The sequence below is a fragment of the Dasypus novemcinctus genome, chromosome 22 (genome assembly GCF_030445035.2).
Source record: "Dasypus novemcinctus isolate mDasNov1 chromosome 22, mDasNov1.1.hap2, whole genome shotgun sequence".
Lineage (NCBI taxonomy): Eukaryota > Metazoa > Chordata > Mammalia > Cingulata > Dasypodidae > Dasypus > Dasypus novemcinctus.
The window spans coordinates 48,745,011-48,769,932 of record NC_080694.1 but is presented as its reverse complement, the minus strand read 5'-3'; the positions used below and the strand labels follow the sequence as shown (position 1 = coordinate 48,769,932).

The 24,922-nt window shown below is 44.9% G+C and overlaps 1 protein-coding gene across 4 annotated transcripts in view; it reads right to left on the bottom strand.

Moving 5' to 3' along the window:
- The window catches only part of GMPR (guanosine monophosphate reductase), a 66,756-nt gene that overhangs the window by 21,409 nt on the left and 20,425 nt on the right, over positions 1 to 24,922 (bottom strand). For all 4 annotated transcript variants that reach the window (XM_004483446.4, XM_023586071.3, XM_071210985.1 and 1 more), the window contains exons 5-7: positions 23,908 to 23,989; positions 19,916 to 20,022; positions 11,534 to 11,576 (exon numbers count right to left, since the gene is read on the bottom strand). In XM_004483446.4, the coding sequence (XP_004483503.2) occupies positions 11,534 to 11,576; positions 19,916 to 20,022; positions 23,908 to 23,989 (232 nt within the window). The remainder of the gene's footprint in view (positions 1 to 11,533; positions 11,577 to 19,915; positions 20,023 to 23,907; positions 23,990 to 24,922) is intronic.

Genomic DNA, 24,922 nt, shown 5'->3' with positions numbered 1-24,922 from the left:
CAGTGCCTCAAGCAGGCATGCTCCTGAATGCTCTAGAGACATCCAGATACTATAAGCAGGGCACACAAGCTCAGGAATTCAGTACCCTGTCAGTGGGCCTTACCTTCGCTTATTCTCCCCAGTGTAAGAGTTAGACTCATTTATAATTTCCCTACGCTTGACTCTTCTGCTCCTTTTATTTCAACCTATAATTAGCGCTACACTTGGTAAATATATGTCCCAGAGACTTAAATCTTTGGTCTGTTCATGCGCCAACTGATCCTTAAATCACAGCAGAATGGCAAAACCTACTCTCCAGTTCATTGGACTCACCCAAGAAAACAAAAAGATGATGATGGACAATGCCCATCCCAAGGAACAAAGTGTCTGCAACTGCAAGCAAGACAGTTCCATCCCTCTGTCCCATGGGATCTAAGCCCCTTTCTCAATTAGAAACTGAGTGAGCATCACCATCCCCAAATCCTCAAGATTGGGCAATGAACAATGAATTAAAGTAGACTTATTATTATTCTAGCAATAGAAGAACTTTTATCATTGATATAAAGTGGCCACCAGAGGTTCTAAGGGGAGGGAAAGGGAAGAATAGCTGTTAATATGGGGGAATTTTCAGGACATTGGAATTGGCCTGTATGACAGCACAATGATGGATACAGGCCATTATATATTTTGTCATAACCTACAAAATTGTGCAGGACACAGTGTAAACTATAATGTAAACTATAGTCCACAGTTAGTAGCAATGCTTCATTGTGTTCATCAATTGTAACAAATATACCACAGTAATGAAGGATGTTGTTAATGTGGGAAAGTGTGGGAGGGAGTGGGGCATATGGGAATCCCCTGCATTTTTTACGTAAACATTTATGTAATCTAAAGCTTCTTTAAAAATAAGAAAAAAAGAAAGACTAGGGAAAAAGTGGTATTCAGAAGCTAACCGACAGCTGGGGAGGAGGGGTGTAGGCATAAAACACCATGTATTTCCTCAGACTTCTCTCATGAAGTGACGGCTTTAATCTGCTGGAGGTGGGGAAGCAAAGACTGTTGGCCAAGGCACAGAAAAAATGCCTTGTGGGGAGTTGTGGTGGTTTGGAGCCACATACCCCAGATAATCATGATCTTAAACATCTATTCCTGTGGGTGTGAACCGACTGTAAGTAGGACATTTTCATGCGGTTGCTTCAGTAAAGATGTGGTCCAACTCAATCAGGATAGGTCTGAATCTTATTACTGGAGTCCTTTATAAGTAGAATGAATTCAGACAGATAGGGAGAAAGCCAGGAGAAGGAGTTGAAAGTCAACAGAACCTGGAAGAGAAGAGAGTCCAGGAGAGGTTGCCATATGGAGCCAAGGAGGACAGAAAAGCCAAGGACCGATGAGCACCAGCAGCAAGCGCCAGAATACCAGTCTTTGAGAAGAAAGCATCGCCTTGATGAGGACTTGGTAAGACTCCTTCTAGGCTCAATAACATGTGTCAATAAATTCCTGTTTAAACCAAAGAAAAGAAAAAAAAATCTAGAGAGTGCAATCAGGAAAGAGAAAGAAATAACAGGTATCCAAATTGGAAAAGAAGTTAAGCTATCTTTATTTGCAGACATCATGATCTTATAATAGAAGATATATGAAGAACAAAAATAATTTTTGTTCCTATACACTAGCAATGAATTTGAAGAGGAAATTAAGAAAACAATTCCATTTATGATCACATCTAAAAAATTATTATATCTAGGAGTAAATTTAACCAAGAATATGAGACTTGTATACTGAAAACTACAAAAAACTTCTGACATAAAGTAAAGAAGACCTAAATAAATGGCAAGACATCACATGCTTATGCATGGGAAGAGTTGAAATTAATAAGATATTAATATTACTCAAAGCAATACACAGATTCAAGGCAATCCTCATCAAAACAATTTTGAAAAAGAACTAAATTGGAGGACTCTTAACCACCCAAGTTCCTAAACTGTACTACAGAGGTATGGTAAAAGAGTATGGTACTAGCATAAAAGAAATAAAAATTGACTGGTGGAAATTAAAGTCCAGAAAGTCGGGAATTTGAAGTCCAGAAAGAGATCCACACATCCCTGGTCCAGTGATTTGTCAGTGAGGGTACTAAGAACATGCAATGGGAAAAGAAAATCTCTTCAAAAATAATGTTGGGAAATTGGATATTCATATGCAAAAGAATGACGCTAGACTACTACCTCACATCATACAAAAAACAAGTTCAAAACTAATCAAATACCTAAATATAAGAGCTAATACTATAAAAACTCTTAAAAGATAATGTAGGGGCAAATATTCATGACCTGGGATTTAGCATTGGATTCTTATATATGACACCAAAAGCATGAGCTACTGATGAAACAATAGATAAATTCAGCCTAATCAAAATTAAAATCTTCTACGTAAAGGAAGTTATCAAGAAAAGACAGTGTACTAAGAATGGGAAAATACCTGCAAACCATTTATCAGATAAAGGCATAACATCCAGAATAAAGAACTTTTACAATGCAAAAACAAAGACACAACCAAACCAATTTTTCAAATCATCAATGTATCTGATTAGACATTTCTCTAAAAAGAAATAATTACATGAACTGATAATCAATGTTATTGGTCATCAAGGAAATACAGATCAAAGCCAGGAAGACGAATTAGCCCCTGTCAAGATGGCAGTGACAACTATCAGGCCCCATACCCCTACAGAAGCTTGGAACAACCAGCAAGAACTGGCAGAAACACCTCTCTCAAAGCTCCAGAAAATAATTAAAGGATTACGGTAACAGGCAAATGCAGAGCCAAGAGAAAGGCATCTTAAAAGCAGTGGGATCCAAGAAAATAAAAATATACATTTTAAACAGCATAAAAAATAAAGGGAAAAAAAGACAAAAAAAGGCAGTAGGATTTTGCTGGCCCCTTCTTAACCCTTCACTGGCTTGTCACAGAGCCAGCTCATGCCCCCAGTGCCAGTCCCTGGTACCAGTTCCAGAGGTGGCAGAATAACCCTCATGCGCACATTAGGAGCATATGGCTGGCCCAATCTGTTTGGCAGCAGCCTGAGGAACAACAAGGATGCTCATTTTAAGGCTCGCCTTTCCATTACATGCCCTATATGCAGAAGGCAGCTCAGAGCTCTCCTACAGAAAGCACTCACATTATGGCTGCTGGGGGCAAAGGGTTGCTGGTGGTGGGCCATTCAGCACAGTGCCCTTAAGGAATCTGCATCCTAGGGAAGAGGGCACACACATATCTGTGTAAACAGGGGAATTTCGAGGGTCACATACACTCATGCCCAAGAAAAGATGCATGCACTGAAAGGATCAAAGAGGCGCCGACACTTTGGCTTTAAGCCATTCTCTAAACTCACAGTATGGATAAACTCGGAAGGACAGCACTCAAGTCAATCTGCAAGGACTGGGAAAGATGTTCTTTTTTGTTGTTGTTAGCTCCTAGCATTCAAAGAACACTCCAGCATAACACTAGCTAGATACAAACTTAAAGAACAGACACTTCAGAGTGTAAATTCCAGCAATATCACATTAAAATATCAAAATGTCCAGGTATCAACAACAGGTTACAAAACATACAATGAAACAGGAAGCTAAGGCCCAGGCAATGGTGAAGATTAAAGCATTAGAACCATCAATGAGGAAGATAATGCCTGGAACTTACTAGACAGATGTTGTAAAAATGGTCTGAAATATGCTCAAAGAGCAAAACGTAAACATGGACAAAGAACTAAAGGAAGTCAGGAAAACAATAGGTTAACACAAAGAGAGTATCAACCGAAACGTGGAAATTATGAAAAGGAACCAAACAGAGCTGAAGACCCCAGTAACAAAAATCAAAAATTCATTCCCTAGAGGGGTTCAACAGCAGAATGGAGCTGGCAGAAGAGTCAGAGAACATGAAGATAAGACCATTGAAATCATCCAGTCTGAGAAGCAGAAAGAGAAGAGAATGAAGAAAAGTGAATAGAGTCTGAGGAACCTATGGGATACCATCAAGCATACCAATATACACATTGTGGGAGCTCAAGAGGGAGAAGAAAGAGAATGAAGAGAATGGGGAAGAAAGAATAACCAAGGAAATAATGGCTGAAAACTTCCCAAAATTAATGAAAGACATGAACATACATATCCCAGATGCTCAACAAACTCCAAACTGGATAAACCAAAATAGATCCACACCACACCCTGTTATAATCAAATTGTCAAATACTAAAGATGAAAGAATTCCAAGCCACAGGAAAGAAGTAATGTGTCATGTACAAGGAAGCCTCAATAAGCTTGAGCATGGGAGATGGGAAAGATTTTTCTATATATGTTCCCACAATTAAAAAGAAAAAAAGAGCAACTAAAGAGACAATAACAATTAAATGCAATACATGATGCTGGACAGGATCTACTAAGGAAGGAGAAGAGGCTCAAAAGGATATTATTGGAACATAAGAAAATATGGAAACATAGACTGTAAACTTTATGTCAATATTAAATTTCTTGAATTTTATAACTGCACTATTTTTGTACCTATCTTGTAAGTATGAAAGTATTTCAAAGTAAGTTCAAATAAAAAGCATACCCACCTGACTTAAACAGATACTTGTAGATCAATGTTCATAACAGCATCATTCACAATAGCCAAAAGGGGAAACTCAAGCATCCATAGACAGACTAGAATAAACAAAATACTTTATATCCTACAATGAAATTCTGTTCAATAATCAAAAAGGAAAGACATTCTGATACATGCTACAACATAAGTGATCCTTGAAAACATTTTGCTAAGTGAAATAAGCCAGACAGAAAAGGACAAATATTGTATGATTCTGCTTATATGAAATAGAGCCATTCATGGGGGGGGGGGGGGGGGGGAGGAAATGCAAGTTATTGCTTAATGGTTACAGGGTTTTCTGTTTGGGATACTAAAAGTCTTAGTAATGGAAGGTGGTCAGAACTGCATAACACTGTCAGCATAATTAATGCCCCCACCCCAAAATGAGATACTACTTCACACCCACTAGAAAGGCTATTATTTAAAAACAAACAAACAAAAAAACAGAAAATAAGAAGTGTTGGCAAGGGTGCAGAGAAATAAGAACACTGAAACATATCTAGTGTCAAAGTAAAATGGTATAACCACTGTGGAAATTAGTTTCATAGTTCTCCAAGAAGTTAAAATAGATTATATGACCTGGAAATCCCACTTCTTGGTATATGCTCAAAAGAATTGAAAGCAGAGACACACACAGATATTTGTAAACCAATGTTTATAGCAACATTATTCACAATAGCCAAAAAAGTAGAAGCAACCCTAGTATCCATCAACAGATGTAAGGATAAACAAAATGAGATATAGACATACAATGGAAAATTAGCCATAGAAAAGGAGTTAAGTTCTGATACCTGTAAAACATGGATGAACTCTATAGACATCACACTGAGTGAAATAAGCCAGACACAAAAAGACAAACAGCACATTATCTCACTTATATAAAATATCTAGAATAAGAAAATTTGAAATTATCAGGGGTGGGAGAGTTATTATTTGATGAGTACAGTTTCTATTTGATGCGATGAGAGTTAAGGTAATGGATATCAGTGATAGGAGCACAATATTGTGAATACTACTGAATCATTCACTTAAGAGTGATTAAAGTGGGAAAATTGATACTTGACTGCAAGAAAAAGGCATAGACACACACATGGTCCATTCACACAGTGAATATTAATCAGCCCTAAGAAAGAGTGAGTTATGAGACATGCTACAAAATGGAAGAATCTTGAAAATGTTATGCTCAGTAAAATAAGCAAAGCACACTAAAGACAAATATTGTATGCTATCACTTATAAAGGATGACTAGACAGGGCAAATTTTCAGAGCTAGAACACAGATTAGAATTTACCTGGGTATAGAGAGAGGTGGAAAAGGGAAGTGTTTTGAAAAATTTTTTATTTTAAAAATAAAATAAGAAAGAAAAATGTATACATGAAAGAAACATAACTGGCCACCCATGCTGTCCGTGGATAATTGTGCAGAGAGGCACTTCAATGAATACTTAAGAAACTGCTGTCCCTTTTCCTGCTGAATGCCAGTCCTATTGAGGGCATTCATTTAGAACTAACCAAGAGGATATCAAGGTGTACATGTACTCTAAGTATTATTAGGGTGAAGGAGAAAAGGAGTCTACAAAACCCTAACAAATAGAAAATGTGGAAAACTCTGAAAGTGGCCTTGACATCTTCCATCTGGTCACTTAAACATCACAAGAGGGCTTTTGGATTTTGTGCTGGGCATTACCATCCCTTCCTTCTTCATTTCTAAAAGGCTGACTCCCTTGGCCTGCATTCTGGTGGGAAAGGAACAGTCTTATATCCAGCAAGACTGTCTTTCAAAAATGAGGGTGAGTTTAGAATATTAAGAGATAAGCAGAAACTGAAAGAGTTTGTGATCAAGAGACCAGTATTGTGGGAAATACTAAAGGAAGTTCTAAAACCTGAAAAGTAAAGACGGGAGAGAGGGGCTTGGAAGAAAGTCTAGAAAGGAAGAATGTAACAGTAAAAATAACTAAAAGTGTAAAAAGAGTGGTGAAAATAAGGTATGACAGATAAAACCCAAGGATCAAAATGGGTGAAGTAAGTACTGCCTTTACAGTAATCCACTCAATGTTAATGGATTAAACTCCCCAATCAAAAGACACAGACTGAATAAGAAAATAGCCAGCTATATGCTGTCTACAAAAGACTCACTTTAGACCCAAGGATATGAATAGATTGACAGTGAATGGCTGGAAAAAGATATTTCAAGGGGATGTTGATGTGGGAGGAGTGGGGGTGGGGTGGGGGTGGGGAGTGGAGTATATGGGAACCTCTTAAGTTTTTTATTGTAACATTTTGTGTGATCTATTTTTTTTTAAAGACAAAAAAAATTGCTAAAAAAAAGATATTTCACACATCAGTAACCAAAAAAATAGAGTTGGAGTAGGTATACTTATATCAAATGAAATAAACTTTAAAAGCAAAGCTGTTATAAGAGACAAAGAGTATACTATTATTATTATATATTAATAAAATGGACAGTTCACCAGGAAGAAAAAATCATAAATGAATATGCACCTAACCAGGAAGCTCCAAATTACCTAAAGCAAACAATGGTGAAACTGTAGGGAGAAATAGAGATCTCTACAATAATAACTAGAGCTTTCAACACACCACTCTCAGCACTAGATAAAACATCTGGACAGAGGATAAATAAGGAAACAGAGAGTTTGAATAATATGATAAATAAACTAAAGCTAACAGATATATACAGAACACTGCACTCCAAAACAGCAGGATATACATTTTTCTTATGTGCTCATGGATCTTTCCCCAGGATAGACCATATATTGTGTCATGAAAGATCTCAATAAATATAAAAAGATAGAAATAATACAAAGCACCTTCTCTGATCATAGGGAATAAACCTGAACAATAACAACAGGAAGAAAAAGGGAAAATTCACAAATATATGGAAATTAAACAACATAATCTTAAATAGTCAGTGGACCAAAGAAGAAATTGTAAGAGAAATCAATAAATATTTCGAGACAAATGAAAATAGAACACAACATATGAAAACCTACGGGATGCAGCAAAGGTAGTACGAGAGGGAAATTTATAGCACTTAATGCTTAAATTAAAAAAGAAGAAAGAGCTAAAATTAGTGACCTAACTACACAGCTGGAAGAACCATAAGAAAATTACTCATCAAATCCAACATCACATTAAAAGAATTATTCATTATGATCAAGTGAGTTTTATACCAGGCATGCAAGAGTGGTTCAACACAAGAAAATCAATCAGCATAATACACCACATTAATAAATCAAAGAAGAAAAATCACATGATTAATTGATGCAGAAAAGGAATTGACCAAAATCCAGCATCCATTCTTGATAAAAACATCCCAAAAGATTTGAAGGCAACTTTCTCAACATGATAAAGGGCATATATGAGTATCCCACAGCTAACATTGTACTCAATCGTGAAAGGCTGAAAGCTTTCCTACTCTGAGACCAGGGACAAGCCAAGGATGCACGCTGTCACCACTGTTGTTCAATATAGAGCTAGAGGTTCTAGCTAGAGCAATCAGGCAAGAAAAAGAAAGAAAAGGCATCCAAATCCAAAATGGAAAAGAAGAAGTAAAATTTTCACTATTAGCAGATGATATGATCTTATAACTAGAAAGTCCTAAAAAATCTACAAAAAACCTACTAGAGTTAATAAACAAGGTCAGCAGAGTGATAGGATACAAGATTAAAAAATCAGTAGGGTTTCTATATACTAGTAATGAGCAATATGAAGAGAAAGTCTCAAAAACTTCCATTTACAACAGTGAGTAAAAGAATCAAATATTTAGGAATAAATTCAGCCAACGACATAAAGCACTCGTATTTATAAAACTACAATGCATTGCTAAAAGAAATTAAAGATCTAAATAATTGGAAGGACATTCTGTGTTCAGGGATTGGAAGACTAAATATTGCCAAGATGTCAATTCTATCCAAACTGATATACAGATTCAGTGCAATCAAGATAAAAATTCCAACAGCCTTTTTTGCAGAAATGGAAAACCCAATTATCAAATTTATTTGGAAGGGTAAGGGACCACAAATAACCAGAAACATCTTTAAAAGGAAGAACAAAGTTAAAGGACTCTGATTTCCAGACTTTAAATCGTAATATACAGCGGTAAAAAACAACATGGTACTGACCAGTGAAACTAAACTGGTGGTTCAGAAACACACCCTCATGTCTATGATTAATGATGTTTGACAAGGCTGGGGCAGAACAGTCTATTCAGCCAATGGAGCTGGGAGAACTGGATCTCCATATCTAAAAGAAAGAGCACCCCTATCTCATACCTTATACACAAATTAATTCAAAATGGATCAAAGTCCCAGTTTCCCCATCTGCAAAAATGGAGATAATAAATTGACATGAAAAAGCCAAAAAAAAAAAACAAGGAAACATCTTCAAGACCTGGTGGTAGGTGGTGGTTCCTTAAATCTTACACCAAAAGCATGAGTAACAAAAGAAGAGATGGATAAATGGGACCTCCCCAAACCTAAACACTTTTGTGCTTCATAGGACTTCATCAAGAAGGTGAAAAGGCAGCCCACTCCATGGGAGAAAATATTTGGAAACCAAATATCGGATAAGGGCTTGATTTCCATGCTATATAAAGAGACCGTAGTACTCAACAATAAAAGAGCAAGCAATCCAATTTAAAAATGGCCAAAAGGCTTAAATAGGCATTTCTCTAACGAGGAAATACAAATGGTAAAAAAGCACTTGAAAAAACATTCAAATCAGTAGCTAGTAGGGCAATCCAAATCAAAAATACAATGAGATATCATCTCACACGTCATAGAATGACCATTATTTAAAAAACAGTCAACAGTAAGTGCTGGAGAGGATGTGGAGAAAAAGGAACACTCCTTCACTATTGGTGGGAATGTAGAATGGTGCAACCTCTGTGGAAGACAGTTTGGCAGTTCCTCAGGAAGCTAAATATAGACCTGCAATCTATATTTAGCTTGCAGTAGATTGCAGGGATCTGGCAATCCCTCTAATAGGAATATATCCAGAAGAACTGAAAACAGTGACAGACATTTGCACACTGAGGTTCATGGTGGTGTTATTAACAATTTCCAAAAGATATAAACAACTCAAGTGTCCATCAACCAAAGAATGGATAAGCCAAGTATGATATATATATATACATGGGAATACTAAGCTCCTATAAGAAGAAATGAAATTGGGACACATACAACAACAGGAATGAACCTGGAAGACATTATACTAAGTGAAATAAGCCAAACACAAAAGGACAACTATTATATGGTCTCACTAATATGAGCTAAACAAGAAGAACACACATATGGAGTTAAAGCTAGTGTATAGGTTACTAGGAGATAGGAGGAGGGCTCAGGAGGGGTTCAGATGCTTAATACATGTAGAATTCCTAATTAGCTTGACTATAAAATTGTGGAAATGAATAGAGTGATGGTAACACATTATAGTGAGTTTAACTAACAGGGCTGGTTTATAAATGGTATTGTAGCGGAAAGGAGAAGTTTAGGGATGTAAATATCAGTTGGAAGAAAGGGAGAGAACAATCTTGGGACTGAATAACATAGTGAACCAGAGGTGGATGAGGACTGTGGTTAACAGTCCAAAATCAAGAATGTTCTTCTATGAATTAGAACCATGTATGTTGCTATTACAAGGTGGTAAGAATATAGTGATATATGGGAAAGATAAAATAATGTAACTTACGGACTACAGTTAACAGCAATACTGTAATATTCTTACATCAATGTCAAAGAAGGTCCTCTTTCAAAGCTAAGGGTCAACAATGTACAAGGCATGGGACTGTATAACAGAGCGAACCATGTGGCAGAGGATGGACTGTGGTTAACAGTACAATATGAGAGTGTTCTCTCACGAACAATACTAATACCTGGTGTTAACAACAGGGGGTGTATGGAAAAAATATACCAAGTGTAAGCTATGGAAAATAGTCAATGGTAATAGTCAGATACGTTCTTTCGTAATCTGTAACTATTGTTCCACCACGACGTCAGGCGTTGGTGGAGGGGTGATGAATGGGAAGTCTGCACGTTCTGCAAGATTGTTCTGGGACACACAGGGGCAGAGCCGGGAGAGTTCAGGGCCCCGCTCATCTCAGCTATAAAACGGGCAAGCTGGACTAGACATGACCCCTCGGGTCGCTTCACAGCTAAGCTCTCTGATTAGGGCAGCCTTAAGAAAGAAGGATGCCCATTTGTATGGCACTCTCTGGGGTCCCAATAAAACTGCCCTAAGAACATGGCTCCCTGTGTTCGCATGTCGCTATCAGTGGTTTTTTTAAAAATGAGCATTTCTAAAAATGTTAATCCCGCAAACACACACACACAGCAAGCTGGGCCCTGCCATCGGGAAGGACGGGTGGGGGCCTCGGAGTTGTGTCCCTGCCACCTGCCAGCACCCACAGGTCCCGAGTCCCCTGCAGAGCTGCCAGCGCGCATTGCTGGGCGCAGTTTCCGATGAAGGGGCCGGCGCAGGACGCGGCAGCCCTATTTTCCCGCCTGCTGTTGAGATCCTGGCCTCCCCGATGCTTTCCCAAGGAAACCCCAGGAATCCGGCCGCCCTGGATCACTGCGCGGACGCTGCTGCCCCCTGGCGGGACAGGGGCTCCTTGGCGTCCGCGAGACCAGCCGAGGGCGCTCCCCATCGTGTCAAAAAGCGCCTCCCTGCGGCGTCTTCCCCGGGGACCCCGAGCCCTGCGCCTCCTCTCCCCCGCGCGGCCTTGAACAGGCCCCCGGCCAGCCCCCGGGGCACGATGCCCGCCCTGTCCCCCACCAGCACCCAAGGCCGAGAACCGGCCGGTGCGCCGCTGCCGCGACCTCCCGCGCTGCTCCGTGCTGCCCGCCTGCGAGATCGCCCGCTTCTCAGCCCGCACCGCGGGGGCGGGCCAGCCTTACCAAAGGCCTTGGCGACGTCTCCTGGGCACGTGCAGCCTCCGTCCTGCAAGGAGGAACAGCAAGGAGGGGGAGTTAGAGCGGGCTCCCCCAGGCGGTCCTCTCCCCTGGACAAGGCTTCTAGTAGTTTCCATCTGCCCCACTCCCGCGCCGGGTACCCTGGCTGCTGGGGTGTCCCTCAGAGCCAGAGCCCAGGGCTCCGGAGCTACTGGGCTTTTCTGACCTAGTCCCCTCCCCTTCCTTCTGGAAGCCCAGTCCCCAGGAGTGGTAAGCGGCCCCGGGGGGGGGACCTCTCACCTGGGACCTCCTGCCCCATTTCCACAGGCTGAAGGATGGCACCGGCCACTGCCGGCCTGCCCCAGGTCCTCATCAGGCCGCCATGCCCAGGGGCACGGGGAAGCTGGAGCCTTTGCAGCCCTCACCCCCGTCTAGCCGGCTACATGATCCACCCCGAGCCCCACAGGTGTGGCTGCCGTGACAGCGTGCCAAGCAGAGGGCACCTTCCCAGCCTCTCGTGCAGCAGGCGCCTTTCCTTCCCTGCCTTGGGGGAGACTGGTGCAGCGCAAGAGCCGAATTGTTCAAAGAGCCAAAAAGGGCTGCTCTGCGTGTAGCCTGCTCACCTTTATGGGATACACCCAGTTACCTTAAAATCCAGCATCCGTTTTTTTTTTTTTTTTAAGATTTTTTATTTATTTCTCTCCCCCTCCCTGCCCTCTCCCTGCACCCAGTTGTCTGCCCTCTGTGTCCATTTGCTGTGTGTTCTTCTGTGTCCACTTATATCCGTATCAGTGGCACCAGGAATCTGTGTCTTTTTGCTGCATCATCTAGCTGCGTCAGCTCTGTGTGTGTGCAGTACCGCTCCCGGGCAGGCTGCGCTTTTTTCACAAGGGGGGGGTCTCTCCTTATGGGGCACGCCCTTTGCACATGGGGCTCCCCTACATGGGAGGTACCCCTGCATGGCAGGGCACTCCTTGCGCGCATCAGCACTGCATATGGGCCAGCTCATCACATGGGTCAGGAGGCCCGGGGTTTGAACCCTGGACCTCCCATATGGTAGGCGGATGCTCTATCCGTTGAGCCAAATCTGCTTCCCCTCAGCATCCGTTCTTGGCACCCACTCTGCCCACAAAACAGGCGCGCCCTGGGGCTGCTTTGCTATCTTAGCAGGACATGCTGTGGGCTGCCCAGCAGTGGCCAGCTGGGGTGGCCGTATTTAAGCCCTCAACGCATGCTGCTGGGATGCGGCGCCCGTGGTGCTTCCTTACAAGCACAAGAGGCACAAATGGACCAGGCTACCCCCATTTGGCCTTGAGAGCCAAGAACACAAAGATGCTAAAGGAGATGGGGACAGAGAGAGAGTGGAACGGAGCTGAGTTCTAGAGCAACAGAGCTCAGAGCTGAGTGTGGGCCCAGGAGAAATGGCAGAACCAAGTGGGCACAAAGACCCTGGACCAGCACCTGTCCCCGAGGCAGGTGCAACCAGCTGAGCGGGCAGGTGTGCTTTGGGAAGGAATGCAGAAAGCAGGTTACCTGGGCTACCTTGCGTTCCAATCTGCAGGAAGGTGCTGGCACCCCACCCACTGGATGAGTGGGATGAACTAATCTACAGACAGCCTGGCAAACCATGAATATAGCGTCTCTGTGTCCCAATCCTTTTGCCTGCCAGCCAGGGGCTTCATTGCTTCTCTGCAATTCTGATAAAAGGCAGGGGTGCAGGTTGCACTTTTTTCTTTGATGGACATTTGCTGGCTGCAATTATTTCCTCAATTAAGAGTGCTTTTCCCCCCGAGGGCCACGGAGCACTGAGAAATGATTCTCTTAGAAGTGGTCTCTCTATAGAAAGCACCTGGCCAAAGTCCTCCAGGTGAAGATTGTAACAGGAGTCTGGGGCACTGAGCAGCTCGTTAGGGTTTGAATGCTCCAACACAGCCACTTTCTCTTTCACATGTACAAGCCCTTTGCTCGCCCCAGCAATGAATTTTAAAGAGCTTACGAACCAAGCCAACTCTAAGCAATAGGTTTTCAAACTTAAAACCTCAAATAGATTAAACTCATGCTCCCATTAACAAAGGGCCCTAGCATACAACTGCAAGGAAAACCTCTCTGCTAGTCTTCTGCTCACTGAGTGAGGAGCTTGTGAGCATGCTAGGTTATCTTGGGGGGGGGGGGGGTCCTTAAAATCCCACACTATGGAGATTTGTGATGGGGCCTGACTTAGAAATGTGCTGCTGGGACCCCAAGAAAACAAACTCCTCTCTTCCCAGGATGGGCCCAGTTGTCCATAACTAATACAACTTCACAATGTACTGGAGGGAGGTATCATATTTACGGCTTTATCGCTTCTATAGCCATTCGGGAAATGGACAGTCCAGACCAAAAAGCTGGGATCACGTTTAACCAAGCATGATCCAGTGTCACATGATTCTTCAAGCACCTGCTCCCTGCTACCATTTAGGTAATTTCCAACAGGTGTTCACAGTGTTTTCTTGGGAGGGGGGGCACACACCCCTGCCACCTGAGACACACATTTACCTTCCTAACAAGTATTCATTGCTGCTGGCAAGCTGGAAAACAACAACTCGACTAGTATTTTGTGCCATATAAAAAGTCAAAGAATTTACAAGGGTTACTTGTTTTGTGTTTCCAAAACAGCTAACATTCTATGTAGGCAGAAAAAAGCATGACATGACACGAGTGGTGGTTTGATCTGGGAATATTATCAGCATGTTAAAAAGACATGCCCACCCCTAAAATCCCTAAAATAGAGATTCTGAGAACTAGAGGGAGGGAAATCAAATCAAACATCTATGATGTGCCAGGAATGGCTGCAACCATTATACTCATTTTCCCATTCAAACACCACAAGAAGTTGATATTTTGTAGGTGAAAAACAAAAATGAGCTCAGAAAGGATGAGCAAGTTGCTCAGGATCACACAGCTACAAAAATGGAAGAATCGAATTAGGACCTGGGTTAAGAGTATACTAAAAAGTCTAGAGGCACACACATCAAAATATAAGCAGTGGTCATCTTAAGAGAATGGCACTTCTGGTCATGTTATTTTCTTTCCTATGTTTATCTGTATTGTCTAACTCTTTCTAGGGTAAACATATTTTTTTGTGTGAGCTTCAAAAAAAAGATTAAATTTGAAAAACCACTTTACAAACACAAACAGCAAACCCAAATGTAAACCATGGACTATATTTGGTGATACGATTATACTAATATTCTCTCTTCAATTTTAACAACGGTAGCACACTAATGCAACATGTTAAAAATGGGGTCAGGTACATGGGAACTCTACTTTCTGCATGAAATTTCTGTAAACCTAAAACTCCTCAAATGAAAATAATTTTTTAAAATTATATAAAATGTATATTTTTTACTTCTTTCTAAGTAATGGGTCAAATAGTTCTTACTGTGCTTCATAAAACAATAAAACCATAGGAAATTTGCTAATCAAGCTTTACTTCTCTGCAGTCAGTCAGTGAACAGGTAGGTATGAGCCTACTAAGTAGGTAAGGATTGAGAATTACCTTGCATTCGCTAAATCCTTTAACAGCCCCTCACAGTTTAGTGCCTCCTGTAAACTTAATAAGCATACTCTCAAGCTTTCTAATAAAAGGCACTGATTAAAATATTGAACTGGAGTTACAAAGAGAAAATAGTGATTCACACAAACCTAATTATAGGACCTTTGCAAGGTCCTGTGAAGTACTACAAAACCCAAGCCATTTTCTGGCTATCAGTGAATAGTGAACTCATTTGGGTATTCAAATCCCTCACCCTCTCAAGGTTTCATCAAGCACTGCCTCTCGGCATCCATTGGAAGACTGTGGAAGGAACTAGTGATAAAAACACATGAAGCTTATGTATCCCAATGTGGCGAGGAAACCGAGCCGTCAGTAGCCCAGTGCCAACCCTCCATGCTTCTGACGTTCAGCCAGTCAAGTCCTTCGCCTTCTTTGAGTCTCCCATTTTCTGAATGGGGGAGGTCAAGGGATGGAGTGAAACACGGGAGATGAACAGACTGATTACAGAATAGAAGTAACTGAACGCATCACTTAGTTTCTCCAAGCTCCAGTTTCCCCACCTGTCACATGGTGGGAACACCTACTTGTCAGGCTGTCATGAGGATCACAGAGTATGGCTACCATGCTTGGCAGACAGTTGGCACTTAATAAATGAGAGCCATGATTTCCCTTAAAGCCGTTCCCACCTATAAAACTCTCTCCTTGGTGGCATGCTCTAGCAGATGTCAAGAAAAAATGAACTAGTCACACCCTGCTCTTCACACACGCAGCGGCTGTCCTGAGCCTCTCGGCCTCACTGAAGCGCAAGTGCCACGGGAAGTGGAAACGACTCACGCCCAGGCTTTAGGGCGTCAGCACCTGCTGAACGTTCTGTGCTGCGGCTTCCTTCTGAGTTTTGACAGCATAGATGTGCACATTCAGCAACTGAGGTGTAAAACGAGACAGCTGGAAATCGGACAAAGTGGCAGGATCTGAAGTATCTGATGAGCTTCCAGCAGGTTCAGGGACTATTGGAATCTGCTGGTGAAACTACAGTAGAGGAAAGAGTAGGGGGCCTATTTTGAACTGCAAGATGCTCAGCTGGTGGGAAGGGTTCAAATCCCATATAAGCTACGTTTGGTCTTCTGCCTACAAACAGAACACCTCATCCCATCTAGGAAATCTCTCACCATTGGGTGAAAAACAAAAGCCGCAGAGCACACAGGTAGGATGAGAAGGGCTACCTTCCTAGAGCTCCAGTGTCCCAAGCCTGAAGGTCAGTGTCCCTGACGGACAAATTCAGACTTCTCTCCAGGGGCCCTATCAGGTGGGAGAAGGCCTCGTAGGCCAAGCCTCTAAAAGTTGGTGGTTCTCAAACTGGAGAGCGCTTTCGATTTACCTGGAGGGCACACTGCCGAACCGGAAGTTCTGGAGGATTCGCCTTTCCGACAAAATCTCGGGTGATGCTCTGGGGGGACCACATTTTACCTGCATGTGGCCGGGTCATGTCAAGAGCTCCCAAGTTCATTGCCGATCACAGAGTCACCTGTGATGCAAGCAGGACCTCCCCACCTGCCTGTGGCCAAATGGCTCTTCTAATTAAGACCATCTGAAATTCATGGAAAGCCCTAAGTCTAGGATCTCAGAATAAATTCATGGCGAAACTATGATTTGGACCTCCACTTTGGAAATGGTGGTTGAGTAAAATACCTGATACAGGATCTAAATGAAGACCAACGAATTAGATATTTTTCTTAACGGTAAGCACTATGAGGTAATGGAGATGTATGATGAATTTCATAATTGGTGCTCCTTGGGGCCAACCTCTGAGATTGTGATTCACTAGGATGGGGTCCAGGAATCTATTTTTAAAAGTTTCCCTGGTGATTCTCATGCAGCCAGCCCGAGACGAGGCCACAGGCAGCATCTGAGAAGCAGTGGACTAAGCATATTGGAGAACGGTAGTGGCTGATGCCTTCAGTGAGGTCAAGAACACCACTGACCAAACAGGGATTGATGGTTCTAGGTCAGCCCAGGACATGGTCTTTTCCATTGCTAGTTGCTCGATAAATGGGTGTTAATTTGTTCACTGGGGCAAAAGCTAAAAAAATAAATAAAGGAGGGGGTATTCTATGAAGGGGAGGGCCTTAGAACTCTAACATCAGCCAATAAATCTCTGATCAGTTATTCCAGCTTCTAGCACCTAGTAGCTGCTCAGTAAATACATAAATACTCGCTGAATGAACAGATGGGTAGATGAAAACCATGGATGAGGAATTTAAAGGACCTATGACATAAATGGAATGGTAGGTCAGGAAAAGGGTCTGGACAGGGAGTCACGGACCTGGATTCATGTGACGTGAAGTAAGGGCTTCAGAACCCAAATGCTGTGGTAAGGCACGAATGAGATACGGTGGAGGTAGGGATTTTTAAATCATTTTCAGAGCACTTTATAAATATTTTGACATGACTATTGCTGTACTTATTTCCTAAAAGCATGTCCAAAAATCAAACCTCAACAGGCTGAAATGTGGAGATGAAATCAACAAGATATCATTCCACAAGCATAGATGTAATTTCCTGGGTTTAAAAAAAAAAAAAAGTCAACTATCAATTATTTAATGCGGGAGTGTGGCTTCACCACTGCACAAGTGAAAAGGTACAGAGGTTTAATATAATAAGTTTGGGATGAACCAACATTGCTAAAGGACCACTAAAAATATGCCACCACTTCAGAATCTGTATGTATATAAATATAACATCCAGCTAAGTAGAACAGTCCATTAGATTGTATCTGGCATGTTCTGACCTGTTCTAAGCATCTCTTCTGGAAGGCATGAGGGTAAGGAGGATATGGGCATATGTGTCCCGAGAAGAAAACACTAGAGTCACAAGACCTTCTCACCTGCCTGAATGGTTGTCAGGCAGATGAAGTTGGATTAAAAGGATGGGTAAGTTGGCGACACATTCTAGCGTGGCATTCATTCAATCTTTAATAAAGTCTTAGAGGCTCCAGCACCGTTCTTCTAGGAGCTTCGAGAAGTCTCACAACACTGCCCTTTCTCTCCTTGCCTCCCTTCCATTCATTTCCCAACCCACCAAAATCCAACTTCCGGCCCCACATTCTGCTGAAACTGCTCCCACTGGAGTGACCTCCCAGCAGCACCTGACACTGCGGCCCACTCCCCCGCCCAAAGCCTCCTTCCCTGACTGCTGCGGTCCTGGACCCTCCCAAGCCTTCCGTGGGCTCCACATGTCCTCTAGGGCCCATCCTAGGGGGACTTTTCTTCTCAGCCTCAGTCTCCCCCAGCCGCCCACCCACGCCAAGGCCCCTCCGATGGTCGAGGGGCCACGACTCCCAGGTCTCCAACCCACGAGCCCGCAAGCCCAGTGCATCTCCTCTTAAACGCCCCCTCGGGCACCTCCGTGATGGTTAGGTTTTTGGGTCAACTCAGTCAGGTAATTGTGCCCAGTTGTTTGGTCAAGCAAGCACTGGGCTAACTGTAATACAAGGGCTTTTATGGACTTCAGTCACCGTTGACTTTACTGCAGTGGTGAATCATAGGTAGCTGGTTATAATTACATCAATCAGGGAGATTGCTATCAGCAATGAGTGATGCTTAACCCAATCAGCTGAATGCCTTAAAAGGGGAAGTGATTCCAGCATTGAGAGAGAATTTTCCAGCATGTCTGTAGACAGCCAACGTCTCCCAGAACTCATCAAGAACCTTCACTGGACTTCCATCGGAGCCCCTGGTTGCAGCCTGCCTGCAGAATCTGGATTTGTGCATCCCCATGGCTGCGTGAGAGACTCTGATAAATCTCTTACTATTGACAGATATCCCTCGTTGATTGTTTCCCTAGAGAACCCTGACCAATAGAACCTCCAGACTCAACTCCACACCATCTCCCTAAGACCCCTTTTATTTCTGCTGTTACTTTGCTGGGTAAATGGGCAGGGTGGGCAGCAGCACCGAGGCTGCCCCCCTCCCTCCCCAGCCAGCCCCTCCTCGAAGGCCAGGCCAGGTTAATTCGCCTCCTGAACGTCCTCAGCTCTGGGGATGCCTCTCAAGCCCCACGGCCACCACAGGGCCAAGGGCTCCGGTGTCACCCGCCTGGATCACTGACGCACATACACCACGCTCCCTTCTTCCTAGCTTGCCTTAACGGTGCCACAAGGCAGCCTCTGTGATCTTCCCGAAGACGAATCCGCTTGCCACTGTCCTGCTTGGACCTCGAGAGCGCGCCAGGGCTCTTGGGATCAACGCATTTGTCAATTGCAATGAATGAACCACACTAACAAAGGATGTTGTTTTTGTGGGGAAATGTAGGAGGCACGGGAAGCAGGGCATATGGGAATCCCTATATGTTTTTTGTAACATTTACATAATCTAAGTATCTTTAAAAGAATTAAAAATATATATTTAAAAAAAAAAAAAAAGTCCCAACCCTCAATGTGGCTTTCAAGCCCCATGGACCCCTGTGCCCCTTCCCAGCTCACCCCCTCCAGCCACACTGGCTCTCAGGTCTTGAGATTCTTGCTTCCCAGTGCTTTTCTCTTCCCAGTCACCTGCCAATCAGGCGTCTCTCACCTCTACCAAGAAGGCTTTCCGGAACCCCCAAATCTGGCCAGTGCTGCCCACGTCCTTTCCTCAAGCTTCCCCCGACCTCCCTGTCCACCTCCTGCCTTGTTACTGGTTGGTGCCCCCGCTCCGCCGCACAGAGCACGGGGGGGGGTGCAGGGGCTGTGACCCTGCACCTGCCGCCACCACCCCAGTGCCCGGCACCCCCCAAGCCCACGGGGTGCCGGACCTGGGAACGGCAGCCGCCAGGGGCCCCCACGCTGCCCGCCCCTGCCCCACCCGGAGACTCACGGAGATGATGTGGCCCTTGAGGCCGTGGGCGGAGTCGGCGCACTCGATCACGGCGCTCAGCTGGGGGTAGCCCACGCCCGTCTTGGTGCGGGTGGTGCACACGGAACCTGGCACGGAGGAGACACGCGTCACCGACACGCACAAGCTCTGACAAACCCCATCGCGGCGGTCCACCCGGAGGAACCTTCGCCGGTGCTTGGGGAGCGGGGAGGGGGCCCCGTCAGCTTTACGGGGCCATCGCAGCCCACGACATCGGGTCCCGCGGTCCTCGTCGCGGTCACCTGATGTGCAGGACACCGCCTGCCCCCGTGGCTGTCCCCATCCCCTGGTGATCAGCTCCCACAGAACGGCCTAGCGCTCGGGGTTCCACTCGTCTTCCCTTGGCCGCGCCACCACGCTCTATTTTCAGGGACCTCCTCAGATGCTCCCCGCACCCCCAGAGCTGCTTTCCTTTCAACCTCCGTCAAGTTCCTGAACCCCGAGCTCGGCTCCTCGTCTGTGAGACACACACACGCTCGCCTCGTAACGTCACGGTCAAGATTAAACGGGATGAGCCCGGCAGAGGGGCAGCCCTGCGGGAAAGGCGGCTGGCGCTGCTCTGCCCCAGCCCTCACGCTAAGCGACGATGGCCTCGCGATGACCCAGGTCCCCTGCGCAGAGGCCCTGCCGGAGCCCCTCCCGGCCAGCTTCCACCTCAAGACTCAACCCCAGGCTCCTTCATGCCTTGAGGAGCCTCGACGCCCCGTCCTGGTAGGTCCTGGGGGCCCCCCCGTCCGTCCTGTCGCCCCCCACTCAGGGCCAGGCAGAGGCACCCTGAGGAGCCTGGCATGTCTGTCACACTCCTGTTCAAGACCCTCCCCGCTCCCAGCAAGAGGCCACATCCCACTTCACCGAACCCCCCTGCCCTCCACCCTCAAATGCTCGGCCTCTTCAGCTGCTCTCTCCTCCCTGCCTTTGCAGGAATCTCCTACATCTGCCCCATCTGCTCGAGCACGGCCCTGAGGACCAAGTCCCCATGTGGCCAGCCCTTCCTCAACTCTCAGGTGCCATCTTAAATGTCACCGCCTCCGGGAAGCAGAAAGCACTGGTCTCACCACGAGGTTTCAAGCAGTTACGTAAGTGTGTTTAGGATCTGTTTTCTCTGCTGGGTGGCAAGCTCCAGGAGACGAGAGAACACAATATTCGTTGCTGTACATCCACTGCTTAGGAGAGAGTCACCTATAATAAGGGCACTATAAATAGCCACCGAAAGAATGAATGGACCGGAGAAGGCGTGAGTCATCTGCTTCTGTCTCCACCGCTTCCCCACTCATTCGGGCCTCCCAGCGAACTTGTGATGCAGGCTATGGGGTGCCCTGGGACCCTGGTGGAGAGGTTGGGTGGGAACTCCTCTCTGCCCATGCCGGACCTGTGGGGGAGGCAACCCCAAATCGTCCAGCTCCTCACCAGCAGCAGTGACCTCACAGTTCCCCACAAATGTCCCCCAGGGCTCTTGAGGGACAGGGTGAGAGAGAGAACCCTGTCTACACTTCCCGTGCCTGGCTTCAGCATAGAAACCAGGGGGCAAGGGGCAACCCCTCGCTCCTGCATCCAGCCACAAGGCAGAATGTTCTGGCAGTTTCCTATGCCCACCCTCACAGCATCCTTCCAGGTGGCCCTGGCGCTCCTGGAGGAAGCAAGCTTCTCTCCCCACCAAGGCTGCCCAGCAACCCTGCACTGCTCGGGAAGGCAGAATTAGGGGTTTATAACGGCTGGTACTGAGCTGGCTTTCCCCCCTCTCCCCCCGCTAAGTGGCCTGCTCTGCCAGGAGAGGAGGGGATCTTAACTGCCATCAGCATGGTGCTCTGCAGAGGGTGATGGACCCACTCGTGTCAGGTCAGTTGCCTTTCTTGGAAACAGGCAAGGAAGCCGTTTCAAGTAAGTCAAGGGGAAGTTGTGCGGATTAATGTCATGTGGAAAGGAGAGATTGGTTAACGTTTCCTTCCAGTTAGAAGGGCAGGGATGCCTATTTTTAGTGCTTTTTCCCCAGTTCCTGTGAGCAGCTGATTAACAAACCAATTTTTAGTGTTGTCCTTAAGATACACACCACCCAGTGTTTTCACTCTGAAGAGATTTGTGAAATTTAAAGATTGTCTCCAATCAACTTAAAAAGGGGCTTAAACCTATCAGGCTCAAAGAAAGCCCCTTACTCTTTTTATTTTTAAACAATTATGTATCTTTTTTTTTCTGTTCCCTTCTCCCTCCCCCAGTTGTCTGCTCTGTGTCCATTCGCTGTGTATTCTTCTGTGTCTGCTTGTATTCTCGTCAGTGGCACCCGGAATCTGCATCTCGTTTCTTTGTTGCATCATCTTACTGCATCAGCTCTCCGTGTGTGTGGCACCATTCCTGGGCAGCTATACTTTTTTCACGCTGGGCAGCTCTCCTTATGGGGCCGCTCCTTGCATGTGGGGCTCCCCTATGTGGGGGACACCCCTGCGTGGCACAGCACTCCTTGCGCGCATCAGCACTGCACATGGGCCAGCCCCACACAGGTCAGGAGGCCTTGGGTTTGAACCCTGGACCTCCCATGTGGTAGGCGGACGCCTTATCCATTGGGCCAAATCCACTTCCCTCCTTTACTCTTTTTAGGCACATCTAAGTAGACAGCCGGGGGGGTAGGGGAGCCCAGGGAGAGTGGAAGGACAACGAATCTTCTGGAGAAACAAACATACAGCAGGTGTAAGAGGGAAGTCAGCTGCTGCTCAGGGTCAAATCTAGAAAGCTCTTTGAGTGCCAAGAAGACTGCATAGAGACTCTGACATCCTGTGTAGCACCCACCTAGCACCACAGTAACTGGAAGATGCTCAACCAGTATTTCTCATTAAACAGGGGACAGGTGAATGTCCCTGCCATTGAGAAAGGAGAGTGATGTTGGTGAGATGAACGTCTGTTACAGCCTATCCTGAATCCTGAGCTCCTTGTAAGAAAGAACTGGACCTTATCCTTTCTTTGACTTTTCAAGAAGAGCAGACACTCAGAGAGAACAGAGTTCTCATTCTTCTTGCTTGGCAGGTATTATTAATTGGCCTAGGGGAGTAGTAATATAAGAAGGCCAACCTTTACAACCTTGAGTAGTGTTATGAACCTCCACAGTTGTTCTCCAGTCATACTCTTCTCATATATATCTTACTCCCTCAAGGCTGATACATGATACCAAGTCACAACTATGCTTTTTGCCTCCCACAGTCCTCTTTCTCACACTCCTCATCCACAGGTTTTGTGGTTGGTCTCCTTTTTTAGAAAGTGTCCTTCTGGTGGGAGAATTGAAAAAAACTCCCTGATGTTTCTTAGTCCTAACGGAAAATAGATATCTTCTTTCTTTCATTCCAATTTTATTGTTCGGTTAATACTGGATGAGCAAGGAAGAGCTTGAACATGGCAATGAAGAAAGAATGGTAGCTTATCTTTCAATATGGTAAAGCCAACAGAACCCAAGAGAAAACTGCACCACCCAGTATATGGAGAGAAGGGCTCCATTCCAGATGTAAATGGGTGCCTGAGAGGAAGGAGCTTGGAAAAATCTGTGACTATCATGTGAAGAGCCAGATGTGATAACTGCTGGTCCATGGGCCAAGTTCAAGTATGACCTCCTAACTCCAAGCCTGTTTGCAATGTTTAGGGTCCCTCAAACATCCACATAAACTGGAGTCACTCATGTCCATTAACTATCCCCAGATTCTCCTCCTTTTGCCATACTCTTCAAGGTATGTGGGACCATTATTGAAATCTGCATCCTTTTCTTGCACATGAATGATCTGAAACCAAGACCTCATATTCTAAAGGCAGCCAAGCTCATTTAAAGTTCCCTGGGGGCATGGGAAAGCAGCCCACTGATGTTTCCTGCCAGGTGCTTCTTCTGCAATGTGCGTTAAAGTTGTGGATAGGCTCCCTTCTCACCATCTCCAGGCTCCCATTCCCCACACACCCTCTGCTGGGTCCCCAACAGGTCTTACCTGGTCCAACTCCCACTTTGATGATATCTGCTCCGGAAAGAATAAGCTCTTCTACCATCTCTCCCGTCACCACATTCCCTGCCTGAGACAAAGAATACAGCTCAAGATCACAAAGTACTCCTAAAGGTATCAAGATGAATGAACGAGGAACTTCACACTTGAACCACAAAGTTATGTATGTCCTAAAGCCATCAGGCAGCCTGGAGACAAGACAATTGGGAGAAAACACTGGCCACACTCCCCTAGTCTACTTTAAGTCTTCAATTGATGGGTCAGAGGCTGCTGCCCAAGTGAGCTCTGATTTCCTTCGTGACTGAATGGGGTCACAGAATTTGACACCTGGAGACGACCTTTTGGGAAAGATCCCTGGGTGCACTGATGAGATAAGATAGAGAACTACATAATTTTAGAACTAGAAGACACCTTGAGAGTATCTAGAGAGAACTTTTTAAACATATCAACAGTGGACAAAACAAAGTTTTATAGAGAAACTGAATACATGAAATAAGCAATGATGAGTTCTTCCAGATGATTAAAATCTTTGCTGTTGGGCATAAAACACTTGGCAGTTTGCAAAGCCCCTGAGAACCATTATGGAACCCCGAGACTACAGAGTAAGAAAATTACTGGTCATTTCACAGTTGGAGAAATACCCGGGTCTCCCACCTTAGGACCAGTGGATCCATTTAGCTGTTAAAGGCCAGATGGGCACTCATGGGCCACGTGGAATGGAAACATGCTTGATTTTATGCAACATGAAGCTGTGGCCCAAGAACAAACACCCAAGCCAGGAAGAGGCAGAATCCATAAACCAGAAGGATGCATCCAAGTTGAAAATAGTACACGTTCTCTCACGGCAGGCGCCTGGGAGGGCAAGAATAGCTCTTTTTATTAAAACTCACTGCCCTGTGGATTCTTCAGCTGGTACATAAGATTCTTGGCAAGGGGCCCTGAAAGAGTTTTCACAACTGCACAAAGTCATATTTTCAGAAATGCATTCCTACACATTTTTGCA